At 52.3% G+C, this 19744-nt stretch overlaps 3 protein-coding genes across 3 annotated transcripts; all 3 read left to right on the top strand.

Annotated features, from left to right (window-relative positions):
• Positions 1-7380: 7380 nt before the first annotated feature.
• LOC309436426 (feather keratin-like) lies at positions 7381-7695 on the top strand (the record flags this gene model as incomplete). Its single annotated transcript, XM_082045591.1, has 1 exon — positions 7381-7695. One exon carries the CDS (start codon positions 7381-7383, stop codon positions 7693-7695), a length of 315 nt encoding a protein of 104 aa, XP_081901717.1.
• A 7418-nt stretch (positions 7696-15113) lies between these two features.
• LOC309436548 (feather beta keratin-like) lies at positions 15114-15434 on the top strand (the record flags this gene model as incomplete). The annotated part of the gene is made up of 1 exon (XM_082045804.1): positions 15114-15434. The coding sequence occupies one exon, from the start codon at positions 15114-15116 to the stop codon at positions 15432-15434; it is 321 nt and encodes a 106-aa protein (XP_081901930.1).
• A 3504-nt stretch (positions 15435-18938) lies between these two features.
• Positions 18939-19253, top strand: LOC309436254 (feather keratin-like; the record flags this gene model as incomplete). Its single annotated transcript, XM_082045281.1, has 1 exon — positions 18939-19253. The coding sequence occupies one exon, from the start codon at positions 18939-18941 to the stop codon at positions 19251-19253; it is 315 nt and encodes a 104-aa protein (XP_081901407.1).
• Between the last annotated feature and the right edge of the window lie 491 nt (positions 19254-19744).

Genomic DNA, 19744 nt, shown 5'->3' on the forward strand with positions numbered 1-19744 from the left:
CCTTCTGGCGTGTCAGCCACTCCTCCCAGCTTGGCGTCATCAGCAAACTTGCTGATAGTACACTCTATTCCCTCGTCTAAATCGTTAATGAATATATTGAATAATATTGGCCCCAGTACTGACCCCTGAGGCACTCCACTAGATACTGGCCTCCAACTAGACTCCGCACCATTGACTACCACTCTCTGGCTTCTCTCCCTAAGCCAGTTTGCAACCCACCTCACTACTCTATTATCTAGACCACACCTCCTCAACTTAGCTGTGAGGATGCTGTGGGAGACTGTGTCAAAGGCTTTACTGAAGTCAAGGTAGACCACATCGACCGCTCTGCCATCATCCATCCACCTTGTTACATTCTCATAAAAGGCTATGAGGTTGGTCAAGCATGACTTACCCTTGGTAAAGCCATGCTGACTGCCCCTAATAACCCTCTTATCCTTGATATGCCTCCTGTGTGTGCACCCACCTGCTACAGCGTCAGGTCCTCTACAGGCTCCAGGTGGTTATCTCCTCCACTGTGGACAACCCTTTTCTGGGAAGAAAATTTTCCTAATATCCAATCTAAACCTCCCCTGGCACAACTTGAGGCCATGTCCTCTTGTCCTGTCACTTGGTACTTGGGAAAAGAGACTGAATCCCTACCTCACTACAACCTCCTTTCAGGCAGTTGCAGAGGGACAGAAGGGATCCCCTCACTTTTCTTTTCTCCAGGCTATATGCCCTCACGTCCTTAGGTGCGTCCTCCATCACACCTGTGCTCCCAACTTTTCACAAGTTCCATTCCCCTTCTCTGAAATTGCTTAGGCACCTGGAGATCTTTCTTTCTGTCAAGGGCCCAAAACTGCACCCATGAGTCAAGTTGTGGCCTCACCAGTGCCAAGGACAGGGGATGGTCACTGTCCTGCTCCTGCTGGCCACACTAGAGCTGACACAAGCGAGGACGCTGGTGGCCGTCTTGGCCACACACACTGGCTCATATTCAGCCACTGTCAACCGACACCACCAGGTCCTTGACCACCGGGCAGCTTTCCAGCCACTCTTCCACAAGCCTGTAACGTTCATGAGGTTGTGGTGAATCAAGTGCAGGACCCGACACTTGGCTTTGTTGAACCTCATGCAACTGGTCTCAGCCCATTGATCCAGATGATCCAGGGCCATCTGTAGAGCCTTCACAGTCCCAAGTGGGTCAACGCTCCTGCCTAACTTGATGTCATCTGCACATGTACTGAGGGTGCACTCAATTCCCTCAACCAGATTAAGAAGAAAGATATTAAACACAACTGTCCCATGGACTGAGCCCTGGGGAACACCCCTTGTGAGTCCCCACCAACTGGATTTTACTCCAGTCCCCATAAACCTTTGGGACCAGCCATCCAGGAAATTTTTCAGCCATCAAAGACTAAGGCTGTCCAAGCCAGAAGCATCCACTTTCTCTGGGAGAAACAGCATCAAAGGCGTTACTAAAGTCTTGGTAGATAAAATTCACAGCAATTCTCTCACCCACCAAGCGGGTCTTCTTGTCATAGAAGAGATCAGGTTAGTCAGGCAGGACCTGCCTTTCATAACCATACGCAGACTGGGCCTGATCACTTCCTGGGTTTTCCTGTATGTGCCGTATGATGACACTCAGCATGATCTGCTCCATGACCTTCCCTGGCAGCAAGCTCAGACTGAAAGGGCTGTACTTTCTCACATACCCCTTCCAGCCCTTCGTGCAGAAATGCCTCACATTTGCCATCCTCCAGTCAACTGAGACTTCCCTGGCAAGCCACAACTGCTGAGAAATGATGCCAAGTGGCTTGGTGAAGCACATCCACCAGGTCCCTCAATACCCTTGGCTGGATACCATCTGGTCCCATGTCCAACTGGTGTAGCAGGTCACCAACCATTTCCCCTTGGATTCTGGTGCTTCATTCTGCTCCTCATCCCTGCCTTCCAGCTCAGGGGGCTGAGCAGCCAGAGAACTGTGGAAGGTCTTACAGACAGTCACCTTGAGTTACTGGAACGACTTTGACCAAAATAAAATGAGGAACCAGAATGTTTTTGTATTAAAAAAAACATTTACAATGTGTTAGCCAAATTGCCAGAGTGCCTGCAAGATGAAGTAAACCAATGACATGATAATTTTAAGCGCGTGAACATCTATCGTAAGCCAATCAACACAGAAAGTTAAACACCTGTACAACAGCAACTAGCTATATGTGTAAGCGCCTTGCCTAAATAAAGAGTCTTTTGGCTCACCTGCATCACAAGTCTTTGTCATCAATCCCTTCAGAGAACAACAGGTTTTGCAATTAAAGACTGAGGCAATGAGGGCACTAAGCATTCTCCTCATCTTTTGTCTCTGTGTTTTCTTCCTGCAGCAAATAAATGAGGGAAATTCTCCTTAGCCCTCTGTTGCTGATCATGTATGTACAGAAACATTTTTAATGTGTTTTACAAAAGTGGCAGATCAACATCTAGATGGGCTTTGGCAATTCTAATGTGCTGCCTGCATAACCTCTCAACATCCTTGCAAAGCTCCTGAGTACCCTGCACCTTCTTCCAGAATTCCTACCTTTCTCTTGTTTGTATCCTGAGTTCCAACCAAACCTCTCCCTTCAGCCAGGCTGGTCTTCTTCCCTGCCAGCTCGTCTGCTACACACAGACACTGTCTATTTAACATAAGAAACCTTCTGGAACCTCGTCACAGCTTCCAACTGTGTAGCTCCTTCCCTGCTAAAACCTTGACACATGAACCCTGCACACCCAGCTCATGAGGAAAACACACTGCAAGACACCCACTGAGCACAAGAAACGTGGAAGGAAAGGCTTAGTGAGATGGAAGCAAAGAAGGCTGGGATGAAACACCTTCCAGAGGCAATTTTTCAAGCCTGGATCAGCTCCAAAGCCCAGACCGGCCTGCAAGGTCTGTGAGGAAAGGGGTCCCGCTTCACAAAGCACCCGCAAACCACATGGATGCCATGGGATGACCTCACTGACGACACCCCACCTCTCCTACGCTTTGGCCGCATCCTCTGTCCACCCTGACATGCGCAATCAACGTCAAGCTTATGGCCTCTAATTCACGGACTTCAAAGCTGCTGCCAGGGCCAAGTGGACACGTCCTCAAAACAAGAACAAGAAACTGAAACATTGCAGGAAGGAAAACACACCCTCCTCATTCCTGGCCAGCCTGTGGCATCAAAAAGCTGCTCGCAGCAAAATGTCGCCATGCGCAAAGGCTGTCCCGCCCATCGGGAACCAGCATAAAAGCCGGCCCAGCGCCTCTCTCCCTCACACTCTTCTCCTGACGCCTTCTCCTCCCTCCGCGCTCAACAAGGTGAGCCTCAACCCCCTTCCCCTCCTTCTCCTGCCCCGCCTGGCCCCTCTCTTCCAGCACGCTCTGCCCCCAGCCTCAGCAGCCCTCACGCCTCCCCACTGCCACGCTCTCCACAGCCCCACACCAGCCTCCCCACTCCCTCACCCTCCTGCAACACCGCTCCTCGCACCCCCACACCCCTGCGCTTGCTCAACAGCCTCTTGTCATTTCCAGGGCCCCTCCACACCACACACATGGCCTGCTACGACGTCTGCCGCCCCTGCGGACCCACCCCGCTGGCCAACAGCTGCAACGAGCCCTGTTCCCTGCAGTGCCAGGACTCTCGCATCGTCATCCAGCCTCCCGCTGTGGTGGTCACCCTGCCAGGACCCATCCTCACCTCCCACCCCCAGAGCACCGCCGTCGGATCCTCCGCATCGGCTGCCGTGGGCAACGAACTCGGCGCCCAGGGAGTTGCCGTCAACTCTGGCAGCTTTGGCTACGGCTTCGGAGGCCTGGGTGGGTTCGGAGGCCTGGGCTGCTTCGGTGGCAGAAGGGGCCACTACATCTGCTAAGGGCCCTTGCCACCACCCCTGATGCCAACCACACACACTGGAAGCCATGGCACGGATTGACGATACGCAGCTCTAGGTCCTTCCTGGCATATGGACCTGCTGTCCATCGCTCCTCCTCTCCCAGCATCAGGCATGGAAGCAGGGATGGGGCCAGCCTGGGGTGCCTTGAGACATGGCCAAAGAGCCTTCTTCTTTTCTCCCACATCTCTCTTTGCACCTCAGAGTTGCTCTCTTCCACTTTGTACTCCTACTTTTGCACTCTTTTTGGTCCTCAATAAAGTTCTCTTGCATCCCAGCCAGAGACGCCTCCTCTTGCTTTCTTCTGCCATGGTTTGTTAAATCTGACTGAGCAACAAAACAGGGCTTAAGGGCGGTGGGTGGAAAATGGCCACAGGAGCTATCCTGGCATATATGTCTTCAGGAGCAGAACCCAATGACCGCTTGGGCTTCCAGTCTGTCACACAAACCCTTCACTCCACCCAAACAATGGCTTTGACATGCTCATGCACCAGCCTCCCTGCTGCAGGGTCCATGGAGCACCAGGTCAGGGGACACCAAGCAACCGTCCCTGTGCTCTGAGGTCACACAGAAAGCCCCTTTGTGAGGTCACCGTCCTCCTCAGTGTGGGGTCCCTGAGGCACAGCCTGGGGCACTGAGGACCAGGAGCAGGAACAAGCCTGTGACCCTGCTCTGCTGGCAAGATGGGGCTCTGGGCTGGCTTGACCTTGGCTGGATGGCAGGTGCCCACCAAGCTGCTCTATCACTCCCCCTCCTCAACTGGATGAGGGGAGAAAATCTGAGGAAAGGCTCCTGAGTCTTTGTAAGGACAGGGAGATCTCCAGAGGCTGCAGTGGGACAATCTGCTCCAGCGTGGGGTTCACAATGGGCTGCAGGGGAATCTCTGCTCCAGCACCAGGAGCACATCCTGCACCTCCTTCTTCACATACTTTGCTGACTGTAGAGATTTTTCTATCACATATATCCCTCTCTTCCAGGTTAGAATTTTGCAGTCATTTTTTCTCTTTCTTAAAGATGTTCACACATTTGTGCTACCACCATTGCTGATTGGCTCAGGTTTCACCAGCAACCAGTCAGTTGGAGCTGGCTGGTGCCACTGAATACAATCAAATAATTGTTTCCGGTACAAAAGACCTTAAAGATCATCAAATCCAAGTGTTAAGCAAGCAATACCAAGGTCATCACTAAACCATGTCCCCAAGCACCACATCTACACATCTTTTAAAAACCTCCAGGGATGATGACTCCACCACTACCCTGGGCAGTCCATTCCAGTGCTTCACAAAACTTAAGGTGAATAAATTTCCCTAATATCCAATGTAAATCTCCCCTGGTGCAGATTGAGGCTATTTTCTCTTGTCCTGATGCTTCTTCCTTGGGAAAGACACTGACGCCTACCTCACTCAAAGCTCCTTTCAGGTAGTTGTAGAGAGCGAGAAAGTCTCCCCTCGGCCTCCCTTTCTCCAGGCTACACTTACTGAGAGTGCACTTGATCCAGATCATGGAGAAAGATATTAAACAGAACTGGTCCCAGTACTGAGACCTGGGGAACACCACTTGTGAGCAGCCACCAACTGGATTTAACTCCAGTCACCACAGCTGTTTGGGGCCCACCCATCCAGCCAGTTTTTTGCCAGCAAAGAGTACACCCGTCTGCCATGAGCAGCCACTTTCTGCAGAAGAAATTATGTCAAAGGCTTTAATAAAGTCTAGGTAGACAACAACCACAGCCATTCCCTCCTCCTCTAAGAGGGTCACCTTGTCAGAGAAGGAGATCAGGTTGGTCAAGCAGGACCTGTCTTTCATCACCCCATCCTGACTGGGCCTGATCGCCTGGTTGTCCCGTACATGCTGTGTGATGTCACTCAATATGATCTGCTCCATGACCTTCCCTGGCACCAAGGCCAGACTGACAGGTCTGAAGATCCTCAGCTCCTCCTTCTGTCCCTTCTTCTTATATAAGCAGCACATTTGCCAAACTCCAGCCAAGTGGGACCTCCTTGGTGAGCCAGGACTGCAGATGCAAAGTGGCTTGATGAGCGCCTCCGCCAGCTCCCTCAGTACCCCTGGCTCGATCCCATCAGGTCCCATAGATTTGTGTCCAACTGTTGTAGGAGTTTTCCAACCATTTCCCCTTGGATTCTGGGGGCTTCGTTCTGCTCCCTGTCTTCTACATCAGAGGCTTGGTGTCCAGAGAATAATTGGTCTTATTACAAAGACTGAGGCGAAGAAAGAATTAAAGCATTTTCCTCATCATTTGCCCTGCAATTGCCCCCACATCCAGTAAAAGATGGAGATTCTCATTAGCCCTCCTTTTGTTGATAATGTATGTCTAGAATCATTTTATTGTATTTTGCAACAGTACCCAGATTATGTTGTAGTAGCGCTTCTGCAATTCTAATTTGCTCCTTTCATAACCTCATGACATCCCTGTAGTCCTCCTGAGTTACCTGCCCCTTCCTGTAAAAGTCATAACCTCTCATTGTTATCCCAAGATCCAGCTAACGTTCTCTGTTTAGTCAGGATGGTCTTATTCCCCACAGCTTCATATTTTCACACATGCAGACTCTCTTTCAAACGTGACAGAATGTTCTGGAACCTTATCTCAGAAACCACCCCTGCAGCTCCCTTCCTCCAAAACTTTATGAAGTATAACGAATCCACCCAGCTACAAGCTTAAAAGAAGGACGGGCACGAAGGCATGCACAAAGTAAACCCAATCAGGAAGCCAGGCCTAAAGACAGGCTTAGGGACATATTAGCAAAGAGAAACCGAACACCATATAGGAGGCAGGTCCTCGAGCCTGGTACAGCTCCAAAGCCCAGACCAGCCTGACGGAGCTACAAGGAAATCCGGCCCCCTGCTCGCAAAGCACCTGCAGACCACACTAGTGCCATGGGATGAGCTCACTGACGACACCCCACCTCTCCTACGCTTTGGCCTCATACTCTGCCCACCTAACACGCACCATCAATGCCAACTGTTCAGCCTCTAATGCTCACACTTCAAAGCTGCCGCCACGGCCAAGTGGACACGTCCTCAAGAAAAAAAGAAAGAAATTGGAGGGTTGCGGAAAGGAAAACACACCCTCCTAATTCCTGGCCAGCCTGTGGCATCAAAAAGCTGCTGGCTGCAAAATCCACCGTGCCCAAATGCTGTCCCGCCCCTCGGGGACCAGCATAAAAGCCGGCCCAGCGCCTCTCTCCCTCACACTCTTCTCCTGACGCCTTCTCCTCCCTCCGCGCTCAACAAGGTGAGCCTCAACCCCCTTCCCCTCCTTCTCCTGCCCCGCCTGGCCCCTCTCTTCCAGCACGCTCTGCCCCCAGCCTCAGCAGCCCTCACGCCTCCCCACCGCCACGCTCCCCACAGCCCCACACCAGCCTCCCCACTCCCTCACCCTCCTGCAACACCGCTCCTCGCACCCTCACCCCTCTGCGCTTGCTCAACAGCCTCTTGTCCCTTCCAGGGCCTCTCCACACCACACACATGGCCTGCTACGACGTCTGCCGCCCCTGCGGACCCACCCCGCTGGCCAACAGCTGCAACGAGCCCTGTTCCCTGCAGTGCCAGGACTCCCGCGTCGTCATCCAGCCTCCCGCTGTGCTGGTCACCCTGCCAGGACCCATCCTCACCTCCCACCCCCAGAGCACCGCCGTCGGATCCTCCTCATCGGCTGCCGTGGGCAACGAACTCGGTGCCCAGGGAGTTGCCATCAACTCCGGCGCCTTCGGCTATGGCAACGGCTATGGCTTTGGAGGCCTGGGCTGCTTTGGCGGCAGAAGGGGCCGCTACATCTGCTAAGGGCCCTTGCCAACACCCGTGACACCAACCACACACAGCCTGGGAGCAATGTCATGGATTGAGGACACACACCTCTGCGCCCTTGCAGGCACATTGACCTGCTGTCCATGGCTCCTCCTCTCCGGGCAGCAAGCACAGAAGCAAGGAAGGGGCCAGCCTGGGCTGCCTTCATTCCTTGCCAAAGGCCCTTGTCCTCTTCTCCCACCTCTTTCTTTGTACCTCAGTCTTTCTCTTTTCCACTTGGTACTCCTACCTTTGCACTCTTTTTGGTCCCCAATAAAGTTCTATTGCACTCCAACTGAGATGCCTCCTCTTGCTTTCTTCTGCAATGGTTCATGCAATCTGACTGAGCAACAAAACAGGGCTCAAGGGGCCATCATGCTGGTGGGTGGAAAATGGCCACCAGACTTCTCTTAGCAAGTAAGTCGTCAGGAACACCACCCACGTGCATTTGGTGGCCTTCCAGTCTGTCATACAAGCCCTTCACTTACTCAAGAAAAAGGCTTCAAAACTGTCATGCACTTCTAACGTGGCCTCTCACCCAAGCTCCCCGTGGCACCACCCACTTCTCCAAATCACTTCCTCAGCACCAGTCGCTGTCCATCACAGCAAACAGAATCATTGGGTGCACAAGGAACCTCTGGAGATCATCTCCTTCAAACCAACCTGCTCAAGCATGGTCAGCTCGATGAGGCCATCCATGCAACATCCAATGAGGTGCTGAGTATCTCCAAGGATGGAGGCTTCACTATCTGACTATGCAACTAGTTCCACTGTTTGACCACCCTCTCACTGAAAAATCATTGCCTTCCCCTCCAAGGAAACAGCACAGCTTCTCTACTTTCTCCATTCTTCCTTGGCCGGGCCGTGGGCACCAATGACAAGAGTCACATTCACTTGTTCTTGTTCCCTTTCACTTGAGTATTTTGACATGCTGATGACTTCTACCTATGCTGCCTTGTCTCCTGTCATCGTGTCTCATCTACACGTCTTTTAATTACCTCCAGGGATGGTGACTTCACCACTTCCCTGAGCACCCTCTTCCAATGCCCGACAACCCTTTCTGGGAGACATTTTTCTTAATATCCAACCTAAATCTCCAATGGCACTACTTGAAGCAACTTCTTCACCTCTTAGTTTTTGCTACTTGAGAGAAGAGTACAACATCCTCCTCTCTACATCCTCCTTTCAGGCAGTTGCAGGGAGAACGAAGATCTCTCTTCAGCCTCCTGTTCTCCTGGCAAAACACCCCCAGATCCCTCAGCTTCTCCCCATCCCACTTGTGCTCCAGATCCTTCACCAGATTCGTTGCCCTTCTCTGAACCCCCTCCAGCTCCTCAAAGTCTTTCTTGTCATGATGGGCTCAAAAGTGAACGCCAGATTCTAGGTGCAGCCTCACCAGCACCAAATACAGGGGGATGGTCACTGCCCTGCTCCTGCTGGCCACACTAGTGATGACACAGGCCAGAATGCTGGCCACACGCTGGCTCATGTTCTGCCAGCTGGTCACCAGTAGCCCAGGTTCTTTTCCAACAGGCAGCTTTACAGCCTGTCTTCCACCAAGCCTCTGGTGTTCCTTGGGGTGGTGGTGACACACGTGCAGAACCCGACACTTGGCCTTGTTGAACCTCAGACAATTGCCATCTTATCATCGATCCAGCCTGCCCAGATCCTTCTCTAGAGAATTCTTACTATCCAGCAAATCAACCTTCCTGCCCAACTTGATGTCATCTGCAAAGGTATTGAGGGTGCACTCCATCCCCTTGTCCAGATCATGGACAAAGATATTAAACAGAACTGGCCCCAGTACTGAGCCCTGGGGAGCACCTCTTGTGAGCGGTCACCAACTGCATTTAACTCCAGTCATCACATCTCTTTGGGTCCACCCATCCAGCCAGTGTTTCAGCCAGTGAAGAGTACACCTGTATAAGCCATGAGAAGACTCTTTCTCCAGGAGAAATGGTGTAAAGTCCAGGTAGGCAACTTGGACAGCCATTCCCTCATGGACTAAGCAGGTCATCTTGCTGTGGCAGGAGATCCGGTTAGTCAGGCACAACTTGTCTTTCATAAACACATGCTGACTGGGCCTGATCTCCTGCTTGTTCTCTGCATGCAGTGTGACGGCACTCAGCTTATATGTACTATCAGCAAGTTTGCTGATGACACCAAGCTAGGAGGAGTGGCTGACACGCCGGAGGGCTGTGCTGCCATCCAGCGGGACCTGGACAGGCTGGAGAGCTGGGCAGGGAATAACCTGATGAAATTTAACAAGGACAAGTGTAGAGTCCTGCATCTGGGCAGGAACAACCCCAGGTTCCAGTATAGGTTGGGAGATTACATATTAGAGAGCAGTGTAGGGGAAAGGGACCTGGGGGTCCTGGTGGACAACAGGATGACCATGAGCCAGCACTGTGCCCTTGTGGCCAGGAAGGCCAATGGCATCCTGGGGTGTATTAGAAGGGGGGTGGTTAGTAGATCGAGAGAGGTCCTCCTTCCCCTCTACTCTGCCCTGGTGAGACCACATCTGGAATATTGTGTCCAGTTCTGGGCCCCTCAGTTCAAGAAGGACAGGGAACTGCTGGAGAGGGTCCAGCGTAGGGCAACGAAGATGATTAAGGGAGTGGAGCACCTCCCTTATGAAGAAAGGCTGAGGGAGCTGGGTCTCTTTAGTTTGGAGAAGAGGAGACTAAGGGGGGACCTTATTAATGTTTATAAATATATAAAGGGTGAGTGCCATGAGGATGGAGCCAGACTCTTCTCAGTGGCAAACAATGATAAGACAAGGGGTAATGGGATCAAGCTGGAACACAAGAGGTTCCACTTAAATTTGAGAAGAAACTTCTTCTCAGTGAGGGTGACAGAGCACTGGAACAGGCTGCCCAGGGAGGTTGTGGAGTCTCCTTCTCTGGAGACGTTCAAAACCCGCCTGGACATGTTCCTGTGCGACCTCACCTAGGTGTTCCTGCTCCAGCAGGGGGATTGGACTAGATGATCTTTTGAGGTCCCTTCCAATCCCAAACATACTGTGATACTGTGATACTGTGATATCCTCAACGTGATGGCACTCAGCACTCATAAGTTTCCCTGGCACTGAGGTCAGACTGACAGGACTGTAGTTCCTTGGATCCTTCTTCCAGCCCTTCTTCTATATAAGTCTCACATTTGCCAATGTCCAGTCATTGGGGACCTCCCTGGTAAGTCAGAACTGCTGATAAATGATGGAAAGTGGCTTGGTGAGCATCTCTATCAGCTCCCCTTTACACTTGGGTGGATCCCATCACGCCCCATAGGCTTGTGTGTGTCTAACTGGTGAGGCAGGTCACCAACCATTTCCCTTAGATTCCTGGGGCTTCGTTCGGCACCCCTTCCCTGTCTTCCAGCCCACGGAGCTGCGTGACTGGAGAACAACTCCTTTTACAATTAAAGTCTGAAGCAAAAAAGGCACAAAGACATTTTACTCATACTTTGTCATATTGTTTCCCCCTACTTCCACTAAAGAAAGGAGATTCTGTTTAGCCTACCTTTTGTTCTAATTTATGTGTACCAACTGTATTTATTGTCTTTTACGTCACTAAAGAGACTAGATTCTAGCTGGGCTTCGGCATTTACAGTTTTCTCGATAAATATCCTCACAACATCCTTTTGGTGCTCCTGAGCAGCCTGCGCCTTCTTTCAAAGCTCATAAAGTATTTTGTATTTTCTGATTGTCAGCCAAAGTTCTCTGTACAGCCCAGCCCGTCATATTCCCCACTGGCTCATCTTTTGGCACATGGAGACTCTCCATCTAACACGCAGGAAGCTTCTGGAACCTCACAGAAGCCAAGCGTGTAGTCCCTTGGGGGCTGAAACCTTGCCATGGAAACCCACCACAGTAAGCTACAATGTTCCAAGACACAGGCTCACCAAGACACCCACAGAGCACACCCAACATGAAAGGCCAGGCCTAAAGACAGGCATAGCAAGCTGACAGGCAGGGAGGGAGTGACTACGGTACAACCAGGAGCCCTCATGCCTGAGAACACTGCAAAGCCACGACCAGGCTGCCTGGGCAGCGAGGAAATGGGGCCCCCTCTTCACAACGCATCCACAAACCACAGCCAGGCAGCTTTCCAGCCACTCTTCCCCAAGCCTGTAGCGTTCACGGGGTTGTGGTGACCCAAGTGCAGGGCCCAGAACTTGGCCTTGTTGAGACTCATGCAATTGGTCTCGACGCATTCATCCAGCCTGTCCAGGGGCCTCTGTAGAGCCTTCCTACCCTCCAGCAGATCAACACTCCCACCTCACTTAGTGGAGTCTGCAAAAAAGGGCACACCTGATAGATCCCCTCATCCAGGTCATGGAGAAAGATATTCAACAGAAATGGCCCAAGTAGGTAGCCCTGGTGAACACCCCTTGTGACCAGCTGCCGACTGGATTTAACTCCACTCTCCACAACTCTTCAGGCTCAGCCATCCAGCCAGTGGTTTAGCCCGAGTAGAGGATGATCGTGCAAGCCATGAGCAGCCACTTTTTTTGGAGGAAATAGTGTCAAAGGCCTTACTAAAGTCTTGGTAGACACAATCCACAGCCATTCCATCATCCACTAAGCGGGTCCCCTTGTCATAGAAGGAGATCAGGTTAGTCAGGCAGGACCTGTCTTTCATAAACACATACTGACAGGGCCTGATCACCTGCTTGCTTGTCCTGTACATGGAAGATGATGGCACTCAGCATGATCTGCTCCATGACCTTCCATGGCACCAAGGTCAAATTGACAGAGCTGTAGTTTCCTAGATCCTCCTTCCAGACTTTCTTGTAGATAAGCATCACATTCCCAAGCTCCAGTCAACTGAGACTTCCCTGGTGAGCCAGGACTGCTGAGAAAAGATGGAAAGTGGTTTAGGGAGCACATCCAGAGCTCGCTCACAGCTCCTGGCAGGAACCCATCTGGCCCCATTATCTTGTATATGTCTAACTGGTGTAGCAGGTCACCAACCATTTCCAATTGGATTCTGGGGGCTTCATTCCACTGCCCATCCCTGTCTTGCAGCTCAGGTGCCTGGGCAGCCAGAGAACAACTAGTCTTATGATGAAAGACTGAGGTAAAGAAGGCATTTAGGCTTTTTCCTCATCCACTTTAACTGTGCAGACAACTGCCGCCAGTAAACCTTGGAGATTCCCCTTAGCTCTCCTTTTCTTGCTAATGTATGTATAGAAATGGTTTTTATTACTTTGTACGGCAGTAGCCAGATGAAGTTCTAGTTGGGCTTTGGTGCTTCTAGTTTTCCCCCTGCATAACCTCTCAACATTCTTGTGTTCCGGCTGAGTCACTAGTTTTTGGTTGCAAAGAGCACAAACTCTCTTTTTTCTTATGAGTTGCAGCCAAACCTCCCTGCTAAGGCCAGGCCAGTCTCCTTCCCTGATGGTTCATCTTTCGGCAAATGGGGACTCTCCCATCACAGATGGCGGAATCTTATGGTACCTTCTCACAGAAGACAAACCTGAAGCTTTTCTGCTACCAAAACCTCGCCATAGAAACCAAATACACCCAGCTACAAGCTTAAAACTGAGAGGGTAACAAGACACCCACAAAGCACACTTCAGGGGAGAGGCCAGAGCTAAAGACAGGCTTAGTAAGATGGCAGCAAGGCGGGCAGTCAGTGAACGTGATAGAGGCAGCAGCTGTCAATGTCTGGAACAGCGCCAAAGACCAGACCAGCCTTCCAGGGCTGTGAATACTCGGGGCCCCTTCTTTACAATGCACCTTCTAAGCACACCATACAAGAGCATGGTCTCACCTTGCTGTGGGGTCTTCAACTGATCCCTTGGCGAGGGAGATCCCAAGGACACCATCCACTCTTCCCTGCAGAGCCCCACAGTGACGCATGCAGGGAGTCTCTGCACCACCAGCCTCGAAGCTGCGGGGTCCAAGCTGCAGGCAACCCCAAGCAACCGTCCCTGTGCTCTGAGGTCTCACAGAAAGCTCCTTATTGAGGTCATTGTCCCCCTCAATGTAGGCTCCCTGGGGCCCTGAGGACCAGGAGCAGGAACAAGCCCGTGACCACGCTCTGCTGGCAAGATGGGGCTCTGGGCTGGGTTGACTTTGGCTGGATGGCAGGTGCCCACCAAGCTGCTCTATCACCCCTCTCCTCAATTGGATGCAAAAAGAAAATATGAGATAGGGCTCCTGAGTCAAGGACAAGGAGATCACTCAGCAATTACTGTCATGGGCAAAAAAGACACATCTTAACTTTTCCAGCATCAGGTCCTTCACAGCCTGAAGGGGATCAACATGGAGGCAGGGGAATCTCTGCTCTGGTGCCTGGGGCACCTCCTGCCCCTCTTTCTTCTCTGACCTTGGAGTCTCTAGACTCATACATTCCCATTTCTTTCTTCAAGTTATACGGTCACTCTTTCTTCCACTTCTTAAATAAATTCTCATAGGGGTAACACCACCATGGCTGATTAGCTCTGAAATGGCCAGCAAAAAGTCCCTCTGGAAAGCAGGTGGCACTGGCACTACTGAACAAGCTGGAAGCTTCTGGAAACTTCTCAGAGAAGTACCACTGTAGCTCCCTCACTACCAAAATCTTTCCGTGTAAATTAAGTATATGCAGCTAAAAGCTTACATGCAAAAAAGCACTAAAACACCCACAAAGAACACTCAAGAGGAAAAGTCAGGCCTAAACACAAGCTTAGCAAGAGGACACCAATGCAGAAGCCAAAGAAACACCATAGAAGGCACAGCCACTAACAGCCGGCACAGATCCAAACTCACACTAGTCTGCCAGAAATGGGAGGAAACGGTGCCCCATCTTTGTAACACAACCGCAAACCACAGAGTGCCTTGGGATGACCTCACTGACGACACCCAACCTCTCCTACGCTTTAGGCTGTGTCCTCTGCCCGCCTGGACACGCGTCATCAATGCCAAGTCGTTGGCCTCTAACGCTTGCAGTTCAAAGCTGCCACCAGGGCCAGGTGGAAAGTCCTCAAGACAAAAACAAGAAATTCAAGCATTGTTGGAAGGAAAACACACCCTCCTCATACCTGGCCAGGCTGTGGCATCAATCAGCTGCTGGCTGCAAAATGTCGCCATGCGCAAAGGCTGTCCCGCCCCTCGGGGACCAGCATAAAAGCCGGCCCAGCGCCTCTCTCCCTCACACTCTTCTCCTGACGCCTTCTCCTCCCTCCGTGCTCAACAAGGTGAGCCTCAACCCCCTTCCCCTCCTTCTCCTGCCCCGCCTGGCCCCTCTCTTCCAGCACGCTCTGCCCCCAGCCTCAGCAGCCCTCACGCCTCCCCACCGCCACGCTCCCCACAGCCCCACACCAGCCTCCCCACTCCCTCACCCTCCTGCAACACCGCTCCTCGCACCCCCACACCCCTGCACTTGCTCAACAGCCTCTTGTCATTTCCAGGGCCCCTCCACACCACACACATGGCCTGCTACGACGTCTGCCGCCCCTGCGGACCCACCCCGCTGGCCAACAGCTGCAACGAGCCCTGTTCCCTGCAGTGCCAGGACTCTCGCATCGTCATCCAGCCTCCCGCTGTGGTGGTCACCCTGCCAGGACCCATCCTCACCTCCCACCCCCAGAGCACCGCAGTCGGATCCTCCGCATCGGCTGCCGTGGGCAACGAACTCGGCGCCCAGGGAGTTGCCATCAACTCTGGCAGCTTTGGCTACGGCTTCGGAGGCCTGGGTGGGTTCGGAGGCCTGGGCTGCTTCGGTGGCAGAAGGGGCCACTACATCTGCTAAGGGCCCTTGCCACCACCCCTGATGCCAACCACACACACTGGAAGCCATGGCACTGATTGACAATACGCAGCTCTAGGTCCTTCCTGGCATATGGACCTGCTGTCCATCGCTCCTCCTCTCCCAGCATCAGGCATGGAAGCAGGGATGGGGCCAGCCTGGGGTGCCTTGAGACATGGCCAAAGAGCCTTCTTCTTTTCTCCCACATCTCTCTTTGCACCTCAGAGTTGCTCTCTTCCACTTTGTACTCCTACTTTTGCACTCTTTTTGGTCCTCAATAAAGTTCTCTTGCATCCCAGCCAGAGACGCCTCCTCTTGCTTTCTTCTGCCATGGTTTGTCTAATCTGACTGAGCAACAAAACAGGGCTTAAGGGCGGTGGGTGGAAAATGGCCACAGGAGCTATCCTGGCATATATGTCTTCAGGAGCAGAACCCAATGACCGCTTGGGCTTCCAGTCTGTCACACAAACCCTTCACTCCACCCAAACAATGGCTTTGACATGCTCATGCACCAGCCTCCCTGCTGCAGGGTCCATGGAGCACCAGTGCAGGGGACACCAAGCAACCGTCCCTGTGCTCTGAGGTCACACAGAAAGCCCCTTTGTGAGGTCATCGTCCTCCTCAGTGTGGGGTCCCTGAGGCACAGCCTGGGGCACTGAGGACCAGGAGCAGGAACAAGCCCGTGACCCTGCTCTGCTGGCAAGATGGGGCTCTGGGCTGGCTTGACCTTGGCTGGATGGCAGGTGCCCACCAAGCTGCTCTATCACTCCCCCTCCTCAACTGGATGAGGGGAGAAAATCTGAGGAAAGGCTCCTGAGTCTTTGTAAGGACAGGGAGATCTCCAGAGGCTGCAGTGGGACAATCTGCTCCAGCGTGGGGTTCACAATGGGCTGCAGGGGAATCTCTGCTCCAGCACCAGGAGCACATCCTGCACCTCCTTCTTCACATACTTTGCTGACTGTAGAGATTTTTCTATCACATATATCCCTCTCTTCCAGGTTAGAATTTTGCAGTCATTTTTTCTCTTTCTTAAAGATGTTCACACATTTGTGCTACCACCATTGCTGATTGGCTCAGGTTTCACCAGCAACCAGTCAGTTGGAGCTGGCTGGTGCCACTGAATACAATCAAATAATTGTTTCCGGTACAAAAGACCTTAAAGATCATCAAATCCAAGTGTTAAGCAAGCAATACCAAGGTCATCACTAAACCATGTCCCCAAGCACCACATCTACACATCTTTTAAAAACCTCCAGGGATGATGACTCCAGCACTACCCTGGGCAGTCCATTCCAGTGCTTCACAAAACTTAAGGTGAATAAATTTCCCTAATATCCAATGTAAATCTCCCCTGGTGCAGATTGAGGCTATTTTCTCTTGTCCTGATGCTTCTTCCTTGGGAAAGACACTGACGCCTACCTCACTCAAAGCTCCTTTCAGGTAGTTGTAGAGAGCGAGAAAGTCTCCCCTCGGCCTCCCTTTCTCCAGGCTACACTTACTGAGAGTGCACTTGATCCAGATCATGGAGAAAGATATTAAACAGAACTGGTCCCAGTACTGAGACCTGGGGAACACCACTTGTGAGCAGCCACCAACTGGATTTAACTCCAGTCACCACAGCTGTTTGGGGCCCACCCATCCAGCCAGTTTTTTGCCAGCAAAGAGTACACCCGTCTGCCATGAGCAGCCACTTTCTGCAGAAGAAATTATGTCAAAGGCTTTAATAAAGTCTAGGTAGACAACAACCACAGCCATTCCCTCCTCCTCTAAGAGGGTCACCTTGTCAGAGAAGGAGATCAGGTTGGTCAAGCAGGACCTGTCTTTCATCACCCCATCCTGACTGGGCCTGATCGCCTGGTTGTCCCGTACATGCTGTGTGATGTCACTCAATATGATCTGCTCCATGACCTTCCCTGGCACCAAGGCCAGACTGACAGGTCTGAAGATCCTCAGCTCCTCCTTCTGTCCCTTCTTCTTATATAAGCAGCACATTTGCCAAACTCCAGCCAAGTGGGACCTCCTTGGTGAGCCAGGACTGCAGATGCAAAGTGGCTTGATGAGCGCCTCCGCCAGCTCCCTCAGTACCCCTGGCTCGATCCCATCAGGTCCCATAGATTTGTGTCCAACTGTTGTAGGAGTTTTCCAACCATTTCCCCTTGGATTCTGGGGGCTTCGTTCTGCTCCCTGTCTTCTACATCAGAGGCTTGGTGTCCAGAGAATAATTGGTCTTATTACAAAGACTGAGGCGAAGAAAGAATTAAAGCATTTTCCTCATCATTTGCCCTGCAATTGCCCCCACATCCAGTAAAAGATGGAGATTCTCATTAGCCCTCCTTTTGTTGATAATGTATGTCTAGAATCATTTTATTGTATTTTGCAACAGTACCCAGATTATGTTGTAGTAGCGCTTCTGCAATTCTAATTTGCTCCTTTCATAACCTCATGACATCCCTGTAGTCCTCCTGAGTTACCTGCCCCTTCCTGTAAAAGTCATAACCTCTCATTGTTATCCCAAGATCCAGCTAACGTTCTCTGTTTAGTCAGGATGGTCTTATTCCCCACAGCTTCATATTTTCACACATGCAGACTCTCTTTCAAACGTGACAGAATGTTCTGGAACCTTATCTCAGAAACCACCCCTGCAGCTCCCTTCCTCCAAAACTTTATGAAGTATAACGAATCCACCCAGCTACAAGCTTAAAAGAAGGACGGGCACGAAGGCATGCACAAAGTAAACCCAATCAGGAAGCCAGGCCTAAAGACAGGCTTAGGGACATATTAGCAAAGAGAAACCGAACACCATATAGGAGGCAGGTCCTCGAGCCTGGTACAGCTCCAAAGCCCAGACCAGCCTGACGGAGCTACAAGGAAATCCGGCCCCCTGCTCGCAAAGCACCTGCAGACCACACTAGTGCCATGGGATGAGCTCACTGACGACACCCCACCTCTCCTACGCTTTGGCCTCATACTCTGCCCACCTAACACGCACCATCAATGCCAACTGTTCAGCCTCTAATGCTCACACTTCAAAGCTGCCGCCACGGCCAAGTGGACACGTCCTCAAGAAAAAAAGAAAGAAATTGGAGGGTTGCGGAAAGGAAAACACACCCTCCTAATTCCTGGCCAGCCTGTGGCATCAAAAAGCTGCTGGCTGCAAAATCCACCGTGCGCAAATGCTGTCCCGCCCCTCGGGGACCAGCATAAAAGCCGGCCCAGCGCCTCTCTCCCTCACACTCTTCTCCTGACGCCTTCTCCTCCCTCCGCGCTCAACAAGGTGAGCCTCAACCCCCTTCCCCTCCTTCTCCTGCCCCGCCTGGCCCCTCTCTTCCAGCACGCTCTGCCCCCAGCCTCAGCAGCCCTCACGCCTCCCCACCGCCACGCTCCCCACAGCCCCACACCAGCCTCCCCACTCCCTCACCCTCCTGCAACACCGCTCCTCGCACCCTCACCCCTCTGCGCTTGCTCAACAGCCTCTTGTCCCTTCCAGGGCCTCTCCACACCACACACATGGCCTGCTACGACGTCTGCCGCCCCTGCGGACCCACCCCGCTGGCCAACAGCTGCAACGAGCCCTGTTCCCTGCAGTGCCAGGCCTCCCGCGTCGTCATCCAGCCTCCCGCTGTGCTGGTCACCCTGCCAGGACCCATCCTCACCTCCCACCCCCAGAGCACCGCCGTCGGATCCTCCTCATCGGCTGCCGTGGGCAACGAACTCGGTGCCCAGGGAGTTGCCATCAACTCCGGCGCCTTCGGCTATGGCAACGGCTATGGCTTTGGAGGCCTGGGCTGCTTTGGCGGCAGAAGGGGCCGCTACATCTGCTAAGGGCCCTTGCCAACACCCGTGACACCAACCACACACAGCCTGGGAGCAACGTCATGGATTGAGGACACACACCTCTGCGCCCTTGCAGGCACATTGACCTGCTGTCCATGGCTCCTCCTCTCCGGGCAGCAAGCACAGAAGCAAGGAAGGGGCCAGCCTGGGCTGCCTTCATTCCTTGCCAAAGGCCCTTGTCCTCTTCTCCCACCTCTTTCTTTGTACCTCAGTCTTTCTCTTTTCCACTTGGTACTCCTACCTTTGCACTCTTTTTGGTCCCCAATAAAGTTCTCTTGCACTCCAACTGAGATGCCTCCTCTTGCTTTCTTCTGCAATGGTTCATGCAATCTGACTGAGCAACAAAACAGGGCTCAAGGGGCCATCATGCTGGTGGGTGGAAAATGGCCACCAGACTTCTCTTAGCAAGTAAGTCGTCAGGAACACCACCCACGTGCATTTGGTGGCCTTCCAGTCTGTCATACAAGCCCTTCACTTAC

This window comes from Streptopelia decaocto (assembly GCF_964273445.1).
Source record: "Streptopelia decaocto genome assembly, chromosome: 2".
NCBI lineage: Eukaryota > Metazoa > Chordata > Aves > Columbiformes > Columbidae > Streptopelia > Streptopelia decaocto.